Below are 22018 nucleotides of genomic sequence, written 5' to 3'. Positions count from 1 at the left end.
TAACACAGCCTCCCTTTTTAATCCACAGCATTGTGTCTTTATGATGGGGATAAATGTGCAGTATTAATTTTTTTAGCTTCTAGCTACATTTTGCACTGCCAGTGAACCAGTTTATTTCATAGCAGTGCAGGCTCACTGTGATAGCTGCAAATCGAGGTCCCGTGATTGATGCTGTTGAGTCAGGTAATATACTTCGTTCCATTGTCAAAACTTATTTTTTTCTTATTGTCAGCATTTTAATATGTCTAGGCAGAGTTTTAAATAACTACTGCAATAAAAGAAGCTTTTGGAGGAGAAATATGGTGGCTGGTAGCTTGCAGGAAGGGAGTGTGGCTGAAACATATTTATCACTTTGAAATTACAGTTTCTGAGATGACAAATCTTTGGTTCGTGCAGAAAATGGTTGTTATTTAGTTTTTTTAACTGGAATTCTGGGAACACTGCTTGTACTATTTTAAGCATCACCTGTTAATGAAAAAGCAGTAGCCAGTGAAGAATGAAATTAATTGTTAGCCTTTATTTAAGATTCAGATCGCTTTTGGTAAAACCACGAAAAAGAAATTAATGTGAAAGCCAACCAGACAAGCCTTTAGACTATGACCAGAATTTACAATCTCATTTCTGCCCTTTCCTCCAAATAAAGCATTTGGCTTCAGTTTAAGGTAATTCAGAATAGCACCTGCCTTTGTCCAGACATCAGGGTGGGGGTCTCGTGTGTCTCTGCTTGTGGGGCCAGAGGAATCTCCAGCAGGTGGGAGGATTGCTTGAAGAGTGATGTTCACCTTGTTGTGCTCTTGTTACACAGGTGCAAAGGAGCATTTTGGGCTTTCCTTCTGCTCTCAGGTCTGCTCTGGCACTGCTAATGGATAATTGTGAAACCAGAATGTGTCTTCATTTTTCAATTTATTTCTTTCCCCCCACACACCTCATCTGCTTTTCTTTGGCCAAATGGGTATTTGAGAAGATAATTTATAGGCTTTTTTTTTTTCTGCTTGTGAGAGTGTCATGAGCATCTTCTGATCTGTTTGTCATGTGTTCACCATCCCCACTCTAACTCTTTAATGCACTCAGAGGAAAGTTCAGGTTCATCCATGAAGTCACCAGCTCGCTGAACCGGTGTCCCGATCTCTGAAAGAGCAGCAGCAGCCTCTGAATGAGAATTAGTTCTCATAAGTGTCCGCTCTGTGGCCATGCTTGTGCTCATGTTGTCCTGACACCCAGGTCAGTAAAATCTTGACAGTGAGGGAAGAGTGTGTGTTGAAAAAAGTACATGGAAGTGGCATAAATCTGACTTAAGGAGTTTGCTGAGGCGCTGCCCTGATTTGTGCAATATGTCACCTGTCAGGAACGTTATGGGAAGAAACTTTCACTTTATGCTTCTTGTCTTACCTGGAGCAAAGCCTGGGATGGTCAGGGTTTCTTTTTGGTAGCGTCAGGCACTTGGATCTTAGTGCTGATACTCTGACACCTGAGCAACTTTTGATTGAGTAAAAAGAGTAATGAATCACTGCATGACCTGGCATTTTTAGCACCTTCTTCCTTCGTGCCTTTTCTCTTCATTTATATCTTTGTTTAATATTTAAAAAACACCCCATATTCATTAGTTTCCCCTGGTTATCCCTATCTCATTTGAGTTATCTCATTTTAATAACAATACCAGCATAGAGCAGATTAAGGGAAAACCTTCTTAAATGCTGTACAGTGCATGTGTTTGACAGTGTAGCAGTAAAGCTCCTAAAATCCTGGTTAGTCTGAGAGCTTTAAAATCCAGATATTCAGTTTATACTGACATGAATGCTAAATGTTTCCACGGTGTAGGTACAAAGGAAAAGCCTTGTCTGAGTAGGGCATCATCTTTCTCTTTTTGTTAAAAGTGACCACGCGTGTCCCTAAAGATTAACCGAGTGGTTGGAAACAAATTCGGGTCTGTTTTTGTTAGAGGCTGTTTTTAGAAATAGCTTCCAGAAATTTTCGGAGAACAGAATCTTATGAAACTTTATCAAAAAAGAGCAGCAATCGAGTGACAAGAAGTGTCTTGGCAGTACCCAGGGTGAGTCACAGAGATGAGCTTTTTGGGGGTTTAGTTCAGAGTTAAATTCGAAGTTAGGAAGGTGGGGTTCAGCTGGGGATCCAGGAGGGAAGATTTTCAATTGCTTTCCTGCCAGAGCCATGTTTGCCATTCTGCTGGGTGCAGTGTGATGGAACATGTGAGTTCCATGAACAAGCACAGCAGAAGGCAACCAAGAAAATCGTGTTGCTGTAGAGGTAAAAGTCTATCCTATTTGGCCAGTTTTAATCTTTTCAGAGGGAATCTTTTAATCATTGTCTATTGTGAGCCCCAAACGTTCTGATAACACTCGGGAGATTTTAATTTAGGAGATCCACCAACTTGTGCAGTGCTGTTCAGGCACCATCTGGAAATAGCAGCATCTTTTCTTTCTAATAATGCCCTTTCTTCCACGCAGTGGGTCTTGTTTTTGAGAAACCAGCTGCTCACTTTGGTAATCATTAACCATTTACTGGTTTTACAATTAAAAGTGACTCAGCTATTACTAAAATATTACTGTCCCTGTAGCAGTGACCCTGCTTTTCTAAATGATTTTTTTTTGGGGGGAAACTCCTGTCATTTCACAGGGAAGATGTTGTCTCATGATTTGACAGAAAATGCTGATGCCTTTATCTCGGGGAAAAGAATCAACTTTTTCACACCACATCACTGATCAGTACTGACATTTTTTTGTGTTCAGGCAGGCAATGCAAGCTCAGAGCTACAGTCTTTGAGTACAATCTACCTGCTTTATCCCTGTGTTTGGGTCTTTGTGAGCTTTGGGTGTGCTGCTTTTGATACCTGTAAATTAAATACCGAACCCCCGTGGAATGTATAACTTTTGTCTGAACGTGGGAGGTGCAGGGGTACAGCCTGGGTGGGACCAAGCTCTCCATGTGAGGGGTGGGGCTTCCCAAAAGATGCAGTCAGATCCATGGCTTTTGCAGGGAAACAGGGGAGGAGCAGATGCAGCACCTGCCTCCTGGTGATGGTCTCCCAGGGGAGCCCAGAGCTGGGCTGGGAGCTCAGCTGGTTCTCCAGCATTCTGTGGGAACCCCCCCAGTTTGCCAACGGGGCCATTGATTTTTCAGATTTAGAAGCATCTTCTGGATTTTAACTAATGACTGAAAAGTTAGATTTGACTGGGCAGTTATTTCACCTTTTCACCACCAGTGACTGAGCTCCCCCTTGGTGCTTTTAGCCTCTTGTACTCTGTCAGTAAGGGTCACTGGGGGTTATTATTACAGACAGTACTGCTGTTCTTTCACATAACTATTTGCATTGATTTCCAAGAGGTGAGAGAGGGAAATGAGGCAACATATTGCTATAAACTTGAGCTATTGCCACTTTTATGCAGCAAAGAAAATAAAGGCGCTGAAAATAAAGACTAATGGGCTGTGCAAAGCACAGTGAAAATAACAGAAAATGGAAATAGTTTTAAAACATTTTCATGGTAGTTTCTAGCCCATCTTCATCTACTGTCTAATTAAATTAGAATTTAATTACATAGTTTATATATGTTGTTCATTAAGGTGTTATTTTTAATTGGGATGTGTATTGCACTTCATGTTGGACCGTCCACTGCAGGTCATAGCAAAGTTGCAGGTTGATTTGTTGTTCAGAACAATTTAGTTCCATCATCCTGAGTTGACCTCAGAGAGTTCTCTGACAGCTTCCTGGAAGCTGAAACTTTCCTTCATGGGAAAGTGATTTCCCCCCTTCTGAGACTGGGCTGTTGCTACATTTTTAAGAGGTAGGAATCAAAGGGCAATATTGAACTAAAATAGAAAAAAGAATCAGATTTTTTTTTTTCCAAGGGATTGCCTTTAAATTGATGCTTTCTGAAGAGTAAATGTATAGGAAAGAACAAGTTAAGATGATGAGTATAAAACTTTTGGGGAAAAAACCCCACAACCTTCTATAGCAGCTGTCCCTTACCTTCAGTGCTGTCAATCCTGCTCAGGAATAGAATTTTTCTAATCTGAGAGAAAAACATGCACTTTACAGGGACTCTTTCTCAGCAACATTCATGGACATAAGGAAGAGTCCTCTGCAAAGAAGAATGTGCCACATTTCAACTTAGTATTTGTCTATTGGCTCATTCATGGTAGTGGATCTCATACATTCACTGTTTTAGCCTTTGTGCATTCTGGGGCCATGTAACAGGCTTCACTTTTTTGGGTTTAGAAATTGCATTTTATACCAGGATGGATAAACCCTGGTTATTTGGGGCAAATCTTGAAGAGAGAATAGAATCTGTATTTGCTAATTGTTTTGTTGCGTTGTTTTTTTGTTTGGTTTTTTTTGTTTTGTTTTGTTTTTGTTTTTTTTAAGAAATGTTATTTACTTCAAAAGTCAAGGAGTCTTATCACGTCCTCTCTTGAGTGTGAACAGAAAGTTTCTAATCTTAAAAATCAGTATTTTTTTTAATTTATTTTTTTAAAGAGCGGTGACTTTTATACTTCGAAGGCATTATCAGTGGGACAACACTGAACATTATGCAGACAGAGAAAGCAGGATACTTCTGTGTGTGACCTACATTTCTTTCCTGGTCTTCACCTCTTCATCCTTCATCACAGACAGTGGAAAGAGCTTGAAAGCAGCAAAAGGCATTGTGGAAAGCTCTGTCCTTGTATTGATCCTGTATACTTGGCACCTCTGAGATCCTATCTCTCCTCAGAGAGGATTAACTTCTCTCCTGGTTATCTTGCTGGAACAGACCCCAAATAAGGATGTGGCTCCGTGTCCTCCGGGGCAAGCACAGGGGTACCCAGGTCACAGCCCCCCTGTCTGCCCTTCATGGCTTGGCCTGAAATGGTCACTGCAAAGCAGAGGGATTGTCCTTCCCTGGCCCTGGAACTTGTGAGTGGGTTGCATGTGGTACCTGAAACTGCAAAGCTCTGAAATAAATTGAAATTAGCAAGTGTTAGGGTTGTCAGGCAGTTGTTTTGCTCGCTGCTAACGCAGCTGATGGCCCTGGTTCCTGGATGTGAGGCAGATGAGAGGTGATTATCACCAATTCTTGGTTACGGCCTCAAATGTTACGTGCAAAAGAGATTCCCTTGAAGGATGTGCTTGGGTTGGTGAGCAGAAAGCCTTTTGGCTCAAGGGAACATTCGCAATTGCCCAGCAAGCATGTCAGAATATACATCATATTATGTAATTTGGCCCACAGTTCAGCCTTTTGAAAGCATTGTCATTTCCTTAAGAAAGTTCTGCAGAGGATTTTTTTTTTTTTTACTTTGTAGAATAATCTTAATGGCTTTTAGCAGGAGTTCTCTTGAGTCTCCTCTTGTATTTGATTTTTCTGGGGAGTTTAAACTCTGAAACCTCTATTAAAGGAGTAGCTTCCAGTTAAGAAAACATGGTTTTATTGCATATAATAATAATGCTGTACCATCATTGCCTACTTTGCTACTGACAGTAGCAAAACTGCTACACGTCTCCTGTGCTTTGCTGCTTAATGCCCAGATAGTCTAAGAAGATCAGAGTTTGGCCCTCAACTCTTTTTGTTCTCTTTGAGAATTTAGTGCCTCCCTTGTAGTTTATCCTAGCTCCGGAAATTTAAAATAAAAACTTAAACCAGCCCTGTAAAAAAGTGATTTGCTTAAAAGTCGTGGCAGTTAAAAATATTTTGGTTTTCTTTTGTCCCACAACCACAAGAATTGAGAATTTTCATGTAAAGAATGAAAATTTGAATACAAACAGTCTGTTTCACTGAAGGGATTTTTTTTTTTTTTGGTGAGGTGTTTTGTTTCTTTTGTTTGTTTCATGAGAAAAGCCTCTCAAATATTTTAAGACTCAAGGTAAAAGCAGGAGACCTGGCAGCTTTGGTATTGCGTGTTCCCAATGACCTTGAATTGGTTTTGCTACACTATTCATTACATCATTTATGCTGATGCTAGCATACATATATAGCAAATTTCCTGAATAAACACAATTCCTGTGCAAAAGTTTGTGCAAATATCTGTTTACAGATAAATAGACAAGCAGTGTGATAAAGCAGGGTGGCAGGCTCACGAAAGCAATAAAAATGAAAAGAATAAATAAAGATATATATGTCACTTATTCACTGAAATTCTGTGAATAAATGGATAAACTCAAGCAGAAGGGTGGTAATGGATGCATTCTGTGGGAGCAAGGGCTGGTTCTGGTTTCCGTATGATTGTGTGCAATTATCCCGCTTGCACGGCGTGGTGATGAAATCCTCCTCTCCCTGCGTTTCCTAATGATCCAGCTGAACATCTGCTCTGTGAATACAACATGCAGATGATGCAGCTGGAATTGCCGGTGGCAGAATTGTCTCCTCCGTGACAGGAGCGTGGTGGTTTGTTTTTTTTTCCTTCATCCTGGCCGGTCTATTGTCTCTCACACTGCTCTTCCCCTCCCTCCCGGTTGCTGGACCCGATTAAAGCCTCCCAGCAGAGCCGGCTGTGAGGAGGAGCAGACACATTCCAGCCCCAGGCGAGGCTGGCACTCGGCACAAGTCGCACCAGCCTGTCGGGTCCTGGAGCAGTGCTGGTGACAGACACGAAGCCTTTGCAGCCCCGGCTCTGCTCTGCTCTGCTCTCCCATTCCCAGCCAGCTGACATTTGGGCTGGGTAAGCAGTGAAGGCAGGACACGTCAAAAGAAGGGAGAGAAGTGCGTTTTTTCCTTGTATTTTAGTTCCTAGCCAAAAGGTTGTCCCTGGTGCAAAGCTTTGCTGCTGGAGCGTTTCTCTTAAAAGCCAAAGGGAGCTCTGTCCGTGCGAGTGAGGAAGGTGCACCAACATTCCCAGCAGAAAAGGTCGCTGCTCTGATTTTTCATGTGACAAAATACATGGCAGTGCAATTAAAAATGCCTGAATATGGTGTCCAAACGTTTTTCTGCTATTTATCATAAAGCCCAAACTTTTATTTGTTGAAAAGAAAGCCTTGTGCAGTGTGGTACCTCCTCATACAGTTTTCCCCTCATGGAAATGCTGTTTAGTTTCAACAGAATTCTGGTGGTATCGGGACAAAATGTTTTTCCTGGTTGTCAAAAATAAATTATTAATAGTTTGCAGGTATTAGTTTCTAAGATCGCTGGGAATAGTTTTGTTGTTGTTGTTGTTGTTGGTTTTTTTGTTGATAGGAGATGGTGTTTTTTTAATTACTGGCTCTTGTAGGCATTGACTCTTACAGTTAAATAGAGGCTAGGATGTAAACAACCTCAGGTGCTGGTAAGATGGTCTGAGTTTAAATCCTTCAGGATGGAATTTTGAGTGTGGAAAGTCAAGATCTAATCTGGGAAAAAATTACAGCTGAAACCAATGCGAGAATCCATTTAGTGAGCTGTACAAGTTTTTCCTAGAATCTGCTTAAAGAAATGGATGTTAACTCTGGAGGTATCTGCGAAGAACAGGATTTAGTTTGCTGGTTTCTTTACCTTCACTTTTTTGACACAGTGCAGTCCCAAGGAAGGAGTTTTTTTCAGCCTCTCCACCATCCATTCCTGCTGTAGTAGCTGTGGGTTTGGCAGCTGCCAAAAACACACTTGGTTTCTCTTCCAGTGTCTTGGCTGAACCCGGTGATCTCTCTGGGCAGATTCCTCTGAGGGTGAACATAAAGCACACTGGCCACACAAACAGGCATGGCTTGGTTGGGCTGTGTGAGCCAGCACAGGTTAAATGTGATGCAAAAGGTGTGGAATTAAGCTGCAGATGTCTGTGGAGTGATGCCAAAAGTGAGATGTATGGGAGACACAGGTTGTGTTGTAATAGTTTCATCAGTGTATGACTGGAAGAACACATATTGAAGGCATAATTTTTGCCATTCTGCACAATGAGCAAAATTTTGGTACGCTACGTAGCTATTTTTAAAAATGCTTTGCTGAGTATTTGTGTCTTTCCTTGGTAGTGTATTTCATATCCTTTTGCTCGTGAAATCTGTATTCCTCGTGCCACTTTTCCAGTTGTAAACTCTTAAGGAATAATAAAAAGAGAAGAGATAATTTTAGGAAACTGAAGTGGTGCTATCATCATGCTGTGTAGGCTTAATGTTCTTCAACAGAAGTAAATTGCATAATCCTGTGAGCAGGGTGGTGCCTTTTTCCACTGCTGTAACAGAGACCCTTTATCTGTTTATTTCCTTATTGTATCCCACACCAGTCACATCTCATCTTTCATCACTCAGTCTCTCATGGTAAAGTAATAATAAACAGGAAACATTAGAAGGGGAAAAAAATACATTTTTTGATATAATAGTGGCATTGTTTTTAAGAGGAGATGCAACCTTAGGGCAGTTCTATCTGGTACTGGGTGTAGAGTGGGGTAAAGTGGTAAATGGTACCTCTCAGAATAATTACCTTGCAAGTAGGTTGTTGTTTTTATGTGTGTTTATAAATAATTGTGTTTCTCACAAGTTTTTAAAGATTAAAGATTTTTAAAGATCCTAGTTGAGCAAAATATGTCATCTTCTTTCCTATTTTCTGTTAAAAAGATTATTTTTAAAGTTATTTTTGTCATCCTCTCCCTTAGGGCTATGGTTACTCTTATGTAGATACTATTGTATTATTAAAATTTAGCCTTTGCAGTAGTTAATAGAAGTTGGGGATTATTTTTGGTCATTTTTTTTTTCCCCTCTCAGAAATGAGTAATTAAAACAAATTGATTTGAAAATTGAAATCCCCTCCTCAGCATGCTGAAGGCTGTGAAAAGATACATACCTGACGTGTAAGGGGAAGATATCTTTGTCAGTCATGCAATAAAATTTCCAAATGCCCTCTTTAACAGCCTGACTCTTAAATGTTAGTGATCCAGATGATCTGTAAGTAATGCAGCAGAAGTCAAGGCAACAAAAGTCTTCTGTTGTTGAAGATCCCTTTGAGTTGATATTTTGTAATGGCTCAGAAGTGGCAGAACGATATTTCTCTCCTGCCATGACAGTGAGGGAAGCTCTGGGTAGTCCCTGTGTTCCCTTCAGTAGAGCTGTAGGCTGTTATTCCATGGATGTTTGTGTTTTTTGGCTTTTTGTTTTAGGCTTTTTGTGGAGGGAAATGTCTGAACCCTGAGTGTTTGGGGGTTTTTTTTGATTCATTTGGAGCTGAATTCGTTTTGTGAGCGTGTTAACAAACAGATGCTCGTCTGTCCCGGGAAAAGCTCTGCTGTGGGATCCTCCAAGATCATTTCTGCAGCACCCACACAACACTCACCTTGCTTGTTACAGGTCTTTGCCTTATTCTGGTGTAAACCCAACAGGACTGTGGTTTCAAATACCAGCAGTGCAGATGAGCAGTTTGATCTCTTGACACGCTGCACTGGTGTGTCCCCACCTGTGTGCAGTTTTGGGTACCTCCATGTAAGAAGGACATGAAATTATTAGGGTGTGTCCAGAGTAGGGTGATGAAGACGATGGAAGACCTTGAGGCCAAGGCTTGGAAGAAGTAACTGAGGTCACTTGGCTTGTTCAGCTTGGAGAAGAGAAGGCTGAGGGGTGTCCTTTTTGCAGTCCACACACCTTCCTCGTGGGTGGCAGAAGAGGTGGGTGCTGATCTCTGGTGACCAGTGACAGGACACAAGGAAATGGGATCAAACTGTGTCAGGAGAAGTTCAGATTCGACAATAGAAGAGGCTTTTCACTGAGAAGGTGACCAGTCACTAAAACAGGTTCTCCAGGGAACAACAAGCCTGCCAGTGTTCAAGGAGCATCTGGATGATGCTCTTAGTCTATGGTTTAGCCTTACACAGTCCTGCAGGGATGAGGGAGTTGGACTTGATGATCCTTATGAGGTTCCTTACAACTTGAGATTTCCTGTGAAATAGAATTTACAGGCTTGGTTGGATATATGGGCATTTTCATTAGCCACTACTTTTTTTCCAGGAGAGACTTGCTTACCAACTAGTTCTCTCGCTGGAAATAACCAAACCTGTGTGAAGAATAACATTGCAACTGTGGTGTCTCAGGAGAAAGGGCAGAAGTAATAATTCATTAGCATGTTTTATTGTCACACGTTAATTACTTATATGCATTACCTTCAACCTTTGGACAGCACAGGGTGCCACCCCTTTTACTTGAAGGAAGGGATGAGGGTCTCCTCTGTGATCTTATTTGGTCCCTATCACTTCTTTCTGTGTTCACAGTGGTGCTCAGAAATGCTAAAACTGTGATTTTTCTCTAAACTGGATCAATTTGTAACTTCCTGCTGTGACATATTAGAGATGTTTCTCATTACACCTAATGGAAATAACCCTAATCAATGATGGTTGTTGTAATGAGGTTACTGCTGAATGGGTTTTAGGATTGTTGGAGGTGGTGGTTAGTCAATAGCCTGAAGTATGAAAGAATATCGTGTAATCCAGGGGCATAAGGAACAGCTACTGGTGTGTACACATGGAGTTTAAACTCCATGTATTGCAAGGGTAATCTTACCTTTTGCATGCTGTGTGTAGTTACCACCAGGATGTTGAATTTATGGCAGAAGTTCTGTTGACCATCCTGGAGCTGCTCCCCACCCCCTCCCCCCCCCCCAAAAAAAATTACTTCCTTAGTCTATATTCATTCTTGCATTTCAGTGGGGGAGATAATAATGGCCATTCTTCACCGCAGCTTAACAAAGCTCTGAAATACGGGGATGGAATGGAAGACAGGTCATTGGTTTGGGTCTTTGTATTTGGTTTTGTTAGGGTTTTTTTGTGTGTGTGTGTGATTTCTTTTTTTTTTTTTTTATTTAAAAGAAAATGCCATGCTGATCATAATTCCAGCACCCTCCTGTTGAATGCACACGGGAGCCTGAGGGATCTGGTCTAATCATCTACTTTGGCCGGTGTGTGTGGATGATGGGCCTTGTAGGATCTTAGGAAGAAAAAAAATTGTAGAAAGAAAGAAGCTTAACTTTAAATAGGTGCAGTGTGACCCATTTTCCTCTCCTGCACTGTAAGGTTTTCTGCTGCTGGCTCCTGTCTGTGTGGGCTGATCCCATTTGGTGCTGTTGGCTCTGCTGGGTTTGTGGGTGGTTGGAACCAATGTCCAGCCCATTGGATGTGTCTCAGGATCTGCCCCTGATTGCTCTTCCACACCGTGATGCTGAGTTGTTCAGAGGGGTGTGGAGAAGGTTTGGCATCCTCTGTGTCTGATCCAGCTGTGCTTTCAGTTGGAGGGCAGGAACTATCTCTGTATTGTGCCGCTGCTTAGCTGTGCAAGGAGACACAGCCTGCCAGGGTAGCCAGTGCCAGGGCTGAGTTTGGATCTATTGTCTTCACATGGGGGAGGGAAATAAAGAGCCCCCCCCCCCTTAAATTTTACTCTTGAGTGAATCTTAATCTTTAAATTACTACAAATGTGAGACTTCCCATGCTATGATTTGAGAATAACTGTAATCATTTCAAGAAAACAAAGCCTAGGAACATTATGGTGTTGAATGTAGAGTAAACTGGTGTTTGAAATGATGTGTTGTACATCTGCACATATCAAAAAAGGAGCTTAATTTCCTAATTTGTTTTGGATCTTGCCCCCTCTCTCCTCATGTTCATCCCTATTTTATTTTCTTCCTTTTGTGTCTATAATTGCACGTGTTATTAGAACTGGCAAGATGAGCACCTCCAGATGCATCCTGCAGGAATGCAGCCAATGCTGACTCTATTCCCATGTCAGACTGCATGCCAAGTCAGTGAAGCTTGGTTGTCAAAACCTATACCCTTTTACACTGCTTCTAAACCCATCTTCTCACAATAATATTTCGACACAGGGTGACTCATGATAACCTCAAGAATTGTCCTGAGCTAAGAATGTGTCTTTTGCTGTGTTGAAACATCCCCGTTAAAAGTAGGATTTTGAAATGGTACGGTCTAGGCAGCTTTCCTTATTCTTCTGTCAGATGATAGGAGTTGAGGGGTTTGTAATCTGTGTGTTGAACCTTTTCCTGGGGTTTGTATTTTGCTTGTTTGGGGTTTTTTTGGTAAACATTTTCTGAATTTTTATGCGCTTTGAATACAAAGAAAAAAGTTCACTTATTTCACTAAACATAATGCATTTTGTGTTGTGTTTTTTTTTAACAAGAAGACAACAACTTCTCTTCCTTTTGGGGAAAAATATATTGATTTTACTTATTATTTTACAGGTGTCAGGCGACAGCATATCAGTGATGCTCCTTCTACAGGATCTTTTCCTAATTGGAGATCTATACTATCACCAACACGGCCTTCCACAGAAACAAAGACTTCCTCAATAGCTGATATTTCTATGGGGCAGACTTTGGAGAATGCAGACTTGCTTCAGATGATAAAAACCACACTGACTGGCACACGTACCAGGACTTTGGATCAAATGCACCTGTTGCCCACTCTGTACCAAGGCAGTGGAAACAGTGCATCCCAGGAGCCCGCTGAAGTTTCAGCCGAGTCGCCCCTGAGGTCGTCATCTCAAGATGCAGACGAAACAGGTTTGCCTCAACTTGGTATGTTTGCCACATTGTCCCCTACACCATCAGTGACACATTCGAGTGCAGCTGTGCCACTTCAGCCAGTGCCATTCAAAACACCCTCCATTTCAAAAGAAAGCTCATCAGGATCAGTCATGCTTGCTGCTGTTCCATCACCATCATTCTCCTCACTGGTAATTCGGTCACCTCATACCATTAACTTTTCTAAACCAGCTGTACTGCCCATCCAAGTGCCTTTGTCTGCAGATCCTGAAGGTTTCGTCAACACAGATTCAGCCAGCTCACAGGTTAGTGAAAGCAGAAGTAGTCCTGTAAGCGTGGTACATTCCAGTCTGGTGAATCACAGGAGGGGTCCCGAGTTCTTTACAGGGGCCATGCCTTTCATTGGATTGACAACAGTGCATTTCACAGAAATAGTGGGAAAAAGGGTCTCCTTCAGAAGGGACCTCTTTTTCATCTCTATACTCTGATATTCCTGTGTCAAAAATGCATCAGTCTCCCCTGACAGGAACTTCCAAAAGCCTGTCATGGTTCCCTAATGAGAGTCTGTATAATGTATCTTCTACTGGAGTAAAACCAAACACTCAGCCATTTAGGGCAGCACTGACTGACAGAAATAGTGATATCACTCTTCTGTCACCATCAGTTTTTCAGGATAAAGCAGAGGTTCCTACATCACTCTTCCATCCTGTGGTTACTCCACATCTAGTACCGCAAATGAGTCATCCTCAGTCTTTCACAGCACTGACTAATTACACTACAGGCTCTACCCCCCTCTACCTTTCATGCCATCAGCTTCTGAGAGGCTGGCTGAGGTCTCCAGCTCAACAGAGAGCAGAGTCTTCCCTTTCACTGCCAATATCTCTTGTTCCAGATGCAAAGCACGCTCGCAGTGCAGTGCTGCCAGCCCGAGCGTTTAGGAGCAAAACAGATTTGCTCTTTAGAAATGCAGCACACTCCTCTCCCAACAAACCCAAGGTCTCCCTTGCTAACTGAGACAAATGATGTGTTTACTAGGATAGCACTCAGAAACAGTCCCAGGGCAGAAGCAGCCGACCAGGATATGCTGCAAATCCCTTCGACTGCTGTCTCACAGCGCTCGGTGGTGGCTCCGAATCAGACTTTTGCAGAAGACCTGAGCGATGGAACTTATCAGGCAAACAGCATGCGGTTGCCAACTGCTCCTGCCTCTGCTCTCCCAGCTCCTGGTGGCTTTCCTGTGGCAAGAAGAGCTCAACAGCCTTTCACAAGAGGAGTGACAGCAAAGATATCCGTGAACTTTAATGCTAATAATGTCCTGCCTTATGGAACTCAGCTTTCCAAAGTTTCTCCAGATATCCAAACCAGTATATTCCACGTAGGATCAAGAATGCTAAGCACTGTTTTGGAAACGGCTATGACTAGTCTTGATCTAGCTGCAGTGCCATTAGTTCCTTTTACTACAGGCCTTTCAAAACCCGAAACTGCTATCACAAATACCTCTGCCACTGATGTTTTTGTGACTGCTCATCTTCCACCTGGAGATGCAGGAAGTCCAGATGTGAGTGAAGACAGAAAGATGAGAACGCCCACCGCTGTGATCCCCATATGCAGAATATTCAGCTCCAGGAGCTTTAAATCATTTAACTTCTGATCAGACTTTGCGCTCAGTTGATAAAAAGCCACCTGCCTCTGTCATGCCTCCAGCGTGGGGTATGCTGCCATCGCTTGTTTCCATGACAACGTGATGGATGGACTCAGTTCTGGCTCCTCCAGGATTTCCAATGCAGACTTTGGAAGCAATTTAGATCCTGTCAGCCCTCCTCCTCAAGTCATAACTTCAGCTTCTACGTGGACCAATAAAGCTTTGGTGTCTTCAGCTGGCATTAGTATTCCTTCGGTAAAAACTTCAGTCCAAATAAGAGAAGTTTCTTCAAGTGCTTCTCCATGGGAAGCTGAGTGCCGTGCACCACACTTGGTGCTTTCAAGTCTGCAAAACAAAATTTAATACAAATAAGCAGCCACTCTTCTCCACCCCCTTCAGCAAACTATATTTATGCATGCTATAGTCAAAACATTTCAAATTTACCCTTTGCTGAAAAGAATAGTTTTTTTAGAATTGGATGCGTTTGCGCTGAAAACATCTCCTGTTCAGTATTCATTCCTTGCTACAGCATTGGCAGTGCCTGACCTCTTGCAAAAAAAAAAGCATGGAAGGAAGCAAGGCTGGAAATGCTGCTGATTTCTTCACTGTTGGAGATGTTCATTATCAGTATACACGATAAAGCATCTCTCCATTTACATGTGCCTTCTGTTAATGCTACAGGTGCTCTCCCTAACTCTCTAGAATCCCAATGCTGGAAAGATTATCTTACTGACAGAAATGTTAAGCACAGCACCAGCACTGGCTTTTCAGTTCACTGACAACTTGACTATTTCAGCCACCAGCAAAAACACACTGCCAGCCCAATCCCCCTCTCCTGTGACTAAGCCTTCTGGCTCAACTGTCTTGTATAGTTTTATTTCAGAAATCATTGGTTCTGGAAATTTGCCAGAATTTGCAAACAATCAGTTAGAGTCCTCTGGTTATTTGTTTATGCTTGATAAAAAACCAGCTACGTTCAGTGTGGAGTGAGACACGAGCGCTGCAAGATGTAGTCTAGTTCCCTGTAGTGTATCTAATAAAATTACCAAGGGCATCCCATTGCCAACCCCTACCACCAGTGCTCTGCAGTCAGTCATCATAACTTCTCTCCATGCATCACCAACACAGCTAGAGTCTCCTTTTTTGTCAAAAACCAACTTTACCCATTCTGTCCTTACAGTGTTATCTGGAGTATCTTCTGGTGCAATACCTACGGTAGGAGCTTCAGAAGCAAAACCACTAACAAGAAAATCACCTCCAGCTTCACCAGTGCCAGCTTCTTCCTTCTTTTCTCTAGGCACTGAAAACACACCTTTGCCATCTGTGATGGCTTTAAGCACACTGACACTGGCCCTAACAAAAAATAACACTGCCACAAAACTGACATCGGACCTAAGCTCAGTAGGAACACGTGCAGATTTTCCTTTTGCAACAAGAAACACAACTGCATCACCCGTGGACGTGACAGCCACGCTGGTAACCCTTAAAGGCAGCACGGTCACAGCTTCCACACTCGCACCCACAGCCCACGCACCGAGGCAGATAGAAACCACAGTAACTGACACCCAGAAGTTCCCGAGCTCAGACATCACCAAAACGTCAACCCCCTACCCACTGACAATTACAGCAGCTTTGACATCTATTACAGCATCAGCGAAAACAACTAGGCTTCCCCCTACTCCAGTGGAAAACTCCTCTGCTCCCTCTGAAACCACAGCAGCAGCGGCTTTCGCTAACATGACAGCGGCTCCCCCCCTGGACTGCCGGCTCTCCGACAACCTTATGGTTAAAACAGGTATGTGGGGATCGCTCAGTTTACTGGGAGGACCTCGCTGTGTCTGTGAGGGGCAGCTGGTGAGGAGTGAGAAAGGCGCTCAAAGAACGCGGGTGTGTTTGTGGTTAATCTGGGGATGAGGCTGCTGCGCTGACAAACCACGTGGACTAAAGCAGGGCTGTTGGATAGGGGTGGCACTCACTGGCTTTATTTGTGGCTTGGATTTTGCAACGATTGCACCCAAAGAAGTGGTGAGATCATCAGGTGCTCCGAAGTTCAGCAGGTCACTGCAGGGATTTAGCGGAACCTCCTGTGTGGGAGGGACAGCCTGGTAAGATGTGGTGGTTTGGTCTCTGCTTTGCAGTGAGGAGTCTGTGTCACTGAAGGGGACGGTGCAGTAACCTGCCTCAGTCTTCAGCCCTGTTTACATACAAATACCTAATTATGTTTTAACATGAACACCTAATGCTGTCATTCAAGTTTCATTTGAAAATAATGACCACTCAGAATTTCATGCTTCAAAATGGGTGGATTTTTAGTTTTCTGTGCAAACAGTGCCACTTCTGGCTCTAGCTGGTTTTTTTTTCATGGACAGCTTTTCCTTAGCTGTAAGAACTCTCAATTAAAGGGGTCAGATAGGTCCCTTGCCCAGGCTTTCCATGGACTCCTTATGGTAGCACAGTGCAGCACCAGAAGATGTGTGCATCTTGAAGATCTCAGCAAAGAGGAATAGATATAAAACAATGGTTAATGACTTTGTATAGACCTGAGTGGTACAGGGTAAAATGAAATAAGCAGCTCTTGGACCTAATGTGTGTTTGATAGCTGCTAAATATCTCCATCAGTAGTGTGATGAGTACAGCAACTATATCCAAAGATAGGAGTAGCTTGTATACAGTATAGGATTGAAAGCACTCAAGTGCAGCTGTAAAGCTCTTTCTGCAAATTATAAGAGGAAAAGGTAGTGGTAATGTTCATAAAGAGAGTGTACAGATGCTTCCTAAATGGAAAAATAATTGTAGCAGTGGAGAAACACATTTCTGTGTTTGTTTTAACTGTGGCCAGGAAGATGTGGGGCCTGCCTGTGCAGCACCAGCTCAGTGCCCTGGGAATGCTGCACCACTCTGTCCACAGGCAGTCGAGTGGCCTCATATCTCACATGGAGAGGCAGCTTGGCAAAGACTTCTTGTTGCTGAAGAAATTGAATTCGTTAGACCTTGCTCTGGAAACGGTGGGATATTGCCATGGGATGGATAGGGAGCTCAGGATGCTGCTGAGGCCCTGCAGTTCAGCCTTTGGAGCTGCTGCTAATCCTGCAGCTGCTTTGATGCTCCCTGCACAGCCAGGCCCATGCAAAAACAATTAAAGGAGGCAAACAGGAAGCATGGTGATGTCTCAGACCACCCTGTGGCTTTTGTTGCTCCACAGTTCTGTTTCTGAACACAAGGAGGATGATGATCAGCAATGCCTTCAGGGAGATGGTGAGAAAAGGACTCAACCAAGTGCTGAGACAAGCGTTCAACCAAAACGTCAGTGCTCAGGTAAGCTTGCTTGGATTGCCTGTGTGATCTCATCGAAACACCTCTCCCACCAAAGGGATCCCAGCTGGCTGCAGCCCCACTGGTGTCTCTCATTGCAGGAAGCCTCTTGGAGGGGAGCAGGCATAGGTGGCACCCACTGTGGGCTCTAAAAATATAAGGATTATCCCAAAGCTTTCACCAGCTTATTTGATGAAGAAGAAGAGAGAAATGCAAACTCTTTTTCTAGTGTGTTTTGGGAAATGACTACTGACAGCAGTTTCCTCTCGCCCCTGCAGCTCAGGAGTGACTCCTGACTCATGGGCAGCCGAGTGCTGTTGTGCCCAGCCTGGATCAGTGGCGACAGCACGGGTGGTAAATGGGATGTCACTGCTGTCAGTCCGCTCCCTGGTTTGAAAACCCAGTACCTGACAAGTGCAATTCCACAGGGGTGAAAATCCCGAGCAGGGAGAAAGCACTTTTTATTGAAAATAAATGGAGGTGATGTGTTCATCACTTTGCAGCTAAATTGCAGGGACCTCTGCACTGCTGTGTGTGAGAGCAGGCTTGGGTGGGCTGCTGGGGCACTTTTGTCTGGGACACGGGTTCACTTAGGCAGGGGTTTGGGTTATAAGTTATCCCTAAGCCTCTGGGAAAGAAGAAAGCAATTTTGCTCACAATAGAGGGCATCAAGTTGATTTCAGTCCCCATGCTTTATTGCTGCAAGCGTGGACGATGTTAGTTGGTTTGGGAATTGTGTGTTCCCGAGTCTTGGCAGCAGCAATAAAAGCTGTCAGGTTTACTCCCCTACCTTTTTGTAAATTTGAGAGGAGCTGCCTTTTGGTTGCCAGCTAAAACCTAGTGGGGAGGACCAGTTCCAGGGCTAAAACTTTTTGTAAAATACGGAATATTGAGGTAAAACTCAGCTCATGTTTTGGCTCATAGTGGTGTGTTCATTCTTGTGGTTTGTCATTTCCACTCATGTGGGTCCACTTACAGACTGGACAGTATAGCAAAACAGTATAGAAGTGACAGCCCAATCAAATATTGAAAACTTTTACCTTTCAGAAATCTGTCTCCAAACCTGCAATGACAGAGACGTGCACAAAGTCAGTCAACTTCAGGCATGAAGTAGGAGTTGGAGTTTCTCTGGATTCTCTGCATTTTTATATGCCTAACTGAAAAGTCCCAGTATCTGTACATGAATGATACCCCAGCCTAAACTGGAAGTGTGACAGCTGTGGTAGCAATACTGCACTGCTTCAATTCAGAGCACATGCTGCGAGGGCTGGGCCTAAAGCTCTCTGAGCAGCTCTGCTAATACTGTGTCTGATATGACACTAACTGATCCCACAGGGTTTATGGGGGATTACAGGATAAAAAAACCCCGCAAGGGAGCCATATTAAGCGTGAGAAGTCCCATCAAATAGCGATAGAATTGCAAAAAAAAAAAAAAAAAAAAAAAGGGAGGGGATAAAAAAAAGTGCTCCCTTGTGTGTTTTAGGTTGAAATCCTGGAGCAGTCAAGTAACCTGACGGTTGGTTACTACGTCACACGGGGCAGGCTGGTTTTCATTCCGGCTGCTGTCATCGAGAGGCTCCTGGCGTACGGCATCGGCAACGCCACGGCAGACATCAAGCAGCACGTGCCACATCTCCAGGCCGTGGTGGCCCTGGCCTTGCCCTGGAAGCCCCTTCCTGCTTACCACTTCCAGCTGAAAACAGGTGAGCCGTGTCCTGTCTGCCCTGGTGTGTTTGCGGGTCAGTGCCCAGGGGCAACGATCCTGCCTCGGCCCCTGCTCTCCAGTGCAGTGGTGTGGCAGAAGGACAAGCTCTGCTTTGGTCTCAGGTTCTGATGTTCCTGGCATGAGCAAGGACAGCCATTGTGGGCATCCCTGTCCTTGCTGGTGCTCTGCTGTCGCGGCCATCGGTGCCGTCGTGAGGTGAAGTGGCTTTGTGTTAGGCGTGAGTCACACACTGATGTGCTTGACTAACACTTGGCACTTGTTAAATGGACTCTGATCGATGGATTGTGTGTTCCTTCTAGGGACAATTAGATGAGAAGCATGACTGTGTGATATATATACACACACACGTACTGTTCTGGCTGGACCCATCTCTGCCCCAGGTCCCAGCTGTCTGACCCAGGGTCACTGCTGAACCCCACTGTGCTGTAGCAAGTATTGCAGTGCAGTGTAAGCTGTGAGAGGGCAGAGTGTGCTGGAAAATTATGTATGAAATTATAAAAAGGTTTCTTGTGCCTGCATCCACATGTTTATATACACATAATGCAATTAACCAGTTAGGTACGTTTTTCTTAGAATGAGAATCAATATTGTGATTGATTATGTTTTGCAAGAGCAAATGACCTGTAAGATTTAAGACTATAACTTGTCTTTTAGAATGATTTCACTTACTGCCTGCCTCTGAGTAAATATATGCACAGTGAACTGGTCTTACCATCTTATATATCACTGCAGAAACAATCTCCACTTGTTTATGGAGAGTATCAGCTCTAACAATGCAATTTAACTCTTACATTTTGTCTTAATTAAGGCTCGTTTAGTGCGCTGCCTGAATGCCATCAACTGATCTTAGGTGGCGTTAATTTCACCTGCTTAATTTGTAAATAGATCATTTTGCTCTTGGCATTGGAGGATTTATGCAACTGAGAACGCTTCGGCCACATGCTAATACGTTCCTTTTCCAGAGCTGCAGTTTGTGGGTCAAACAGACAATATTCAGTCATGCAAATTTATTCAGACCATGGAACAGCGACTACAGAGAGCATTTCAGGATGCTGAAAGAAAGGTCCTCAACACCAGCAACAACTTAACAGTTCAGGTACGATGTTGTGTTGCTTTGCCAGTGCCTGTTGCCAAACCCTCAGGGTTATTCTTTGTGTTTGTATTTCAACGTAGTGCCTTGGCTAGCCACTGTGAGAGGAAGTTCAGGCTTTCATCTGAAATAAGGTAGTTTTATGCACTGCAGGAAAACTTATAAAGGGATGGTTTATGGAAGACAGGTACTTTTCAAGAGTCTGAGTTTTTACTGTTTGTGGTTAAGTCACGCAAATGGAATTCAAATAAAAACAAATATATGAAGATATTCTTCCAAATTTTTGTTTTTACTGAATATGTTATTCTGACACATTAGTTGCCTTCACTGTGGCTATTCAGGTATAAAGATGGTGACAGGCATAGCTGTTTGTAAGATCTGAGCTAATGGAATATATTTCATTCTCTTTTTTCGGTATGCATTCGATTCCAGACTCACAGACACCTATTCACCACTAAGGGCCTGATTTTTGCAGATGTTTCTATGTATAGAGGCCAGCACCCTTATGCTGTGTGCTGTACTTCAGGAAAAAAGAAACTATCCTCTGGGTGATGTTATATGCATTTTACTTATGATAAAACTCTGTGTATGGACTTGTGCTCCTCCTCAGAATGGTTTGTACAGAACTTTCCAGAAGGAGAAAATTGGCCGTCAGGGCTCTCCTCAGTTAATTTTGGTGCTGTTTCTTGTGAGCTTGTCTTCAAGCTGGAGTTGCTCAGAGAGGCAGAAAAGTGCATGGAAAGAGGTGACTCATCACAGTAGGTAAAGGGATTGTCGAGCTTTTCAATAGCTGGACCTGTGGCACTGAGGGGAACCTCGTGGTGACTCATTTGCTTGCGGTGGAAAAGGCAGATCTCACAAAGCACCTAAGCAATTTTGTGAAGAGCCCCAGCAGAAGGTGGTAGTTGGGTTTTTTTGTGGGTATTCCCAATTTAGGAAGAGATAGGATGGAGGTCTTGGAGGCAAGGTATAAACTGGGAAGTAAGAGGCTCAAGGGTGTGATCTTCATGGTAAATTCTTCTGCAATTGTTTTTCCGTATCATGCAAAAGACTAAGTGCAGCAGAAATCTGCATGAGGGTTTCAGATTAGTTACAGACTGAGGAACAGTTCTGGAGCAGACTGAGCCAATTCAAAAAGGCATTGCTGCACTGCCAAGAGGAGAGGGAGGGGCTGCAAGGTGGGTTAAAGGCGTGAAGCAACTTCCATGCCAGGAGAAACAAAACTGACCGTGGTTTTCCAGCCATGAGCGGTGCAGTGAATCAGGAGTGATCACTTGGAGTTTCCCATAACAGAGCTACTCAGGTTTAAGAATCCTTAGGAAGAGTCCTTTAACACAGTGGGTGATAAAGATGTTATTGGAGAAAAAGTCTGGAAATTACAAAAAGCAATTGGCCGAAAATATACAATAAAAAGTCATCAACCCTTTTTAAACCCAAGCATATGATTTGTGGCTCAGACCAGAGCTGTGGGCTAACCTTACCCTGCTGGAAGCAGTCTTCTCTTCTTCTCATTCTCCAACCATCTGCTCTCCTGACCATTGGCTAACCAGTTGTCTAAGTGGACATACATTGGCTACACAGACCTTTGGTCTGACCTCAAACTCTTCTGTTGATGTTTTTATTGTACCGTGCTTTCTGTTTTTACTTGGTGATCCAGATGATACAAATGGGGTATTTAAATAACATTCATGAATGCTGCTGGTCCTACCTATGCATAGCCTGAAAAACTCTTGTCCTAGGACATAAGTTTTCTGAGAAAACATATTTTGGTGTGGGTTTTTTGTTTTTGTTTGGTCTTTTGTTTTGTTTGTTTGTTTTTTATT

At 43.2% G+C, this 22018-nt stretch overlaps 1 protein-coding gene across 1 annotated transcript in view; it reads left to right on the top strand.

Moving 5' to 3' along the window:
* Positions 1-22018, top strand: part of KIAA1549L (KIAA1549 like) — a 123062-nt gene that overhangs the window by 37536 nt on the left and 63508 nt on the right. Inside the window, exons 2-6 of the mRNA XM_050335314.1 lie at positions 12123-12458; positions 15248-15862; positions 17270-17382; positions 18863-19082; positions 20068-20201. Coding sequence (XP_050191271.1) covers positions 12245-12458; positions 15248-15862; positions 17270-17382; positions 18863-19082; positions 20068-20201 — 1296 coding nt within the window. The 5' untranslated portion in view covers positions 12123-12244. The remainder of the gene's footprint in view (positions 1-12122; positions 12459-15247; positions 15863-17269; positions 17383-18862; positions 19083-20067; positions 20202-22018) is intronic.

The sequence above is a fragment of the Myiozetetes cayanensis genome, unplaced genomic scaffold (genome assembly GCF_022539395.1).
Source record: "Myiozetetes cayanensis isolate MyiCay16 unplaced genomic scaffold, myiCay2020 scf6-25, whole genome shotgun sequence".
Lineage (NCBI taxonomy): Eukaryota > Metazoa > Chordata > Aves > Passeriformes > Tyrannidae > Myiozetetes > Myiozetetes cayanensis.
The sequence above is the reverse complement of the archived record's forward strand: the minus strand, read 5'-3'. Positions and strand labels throughout refer to the sequence as shown.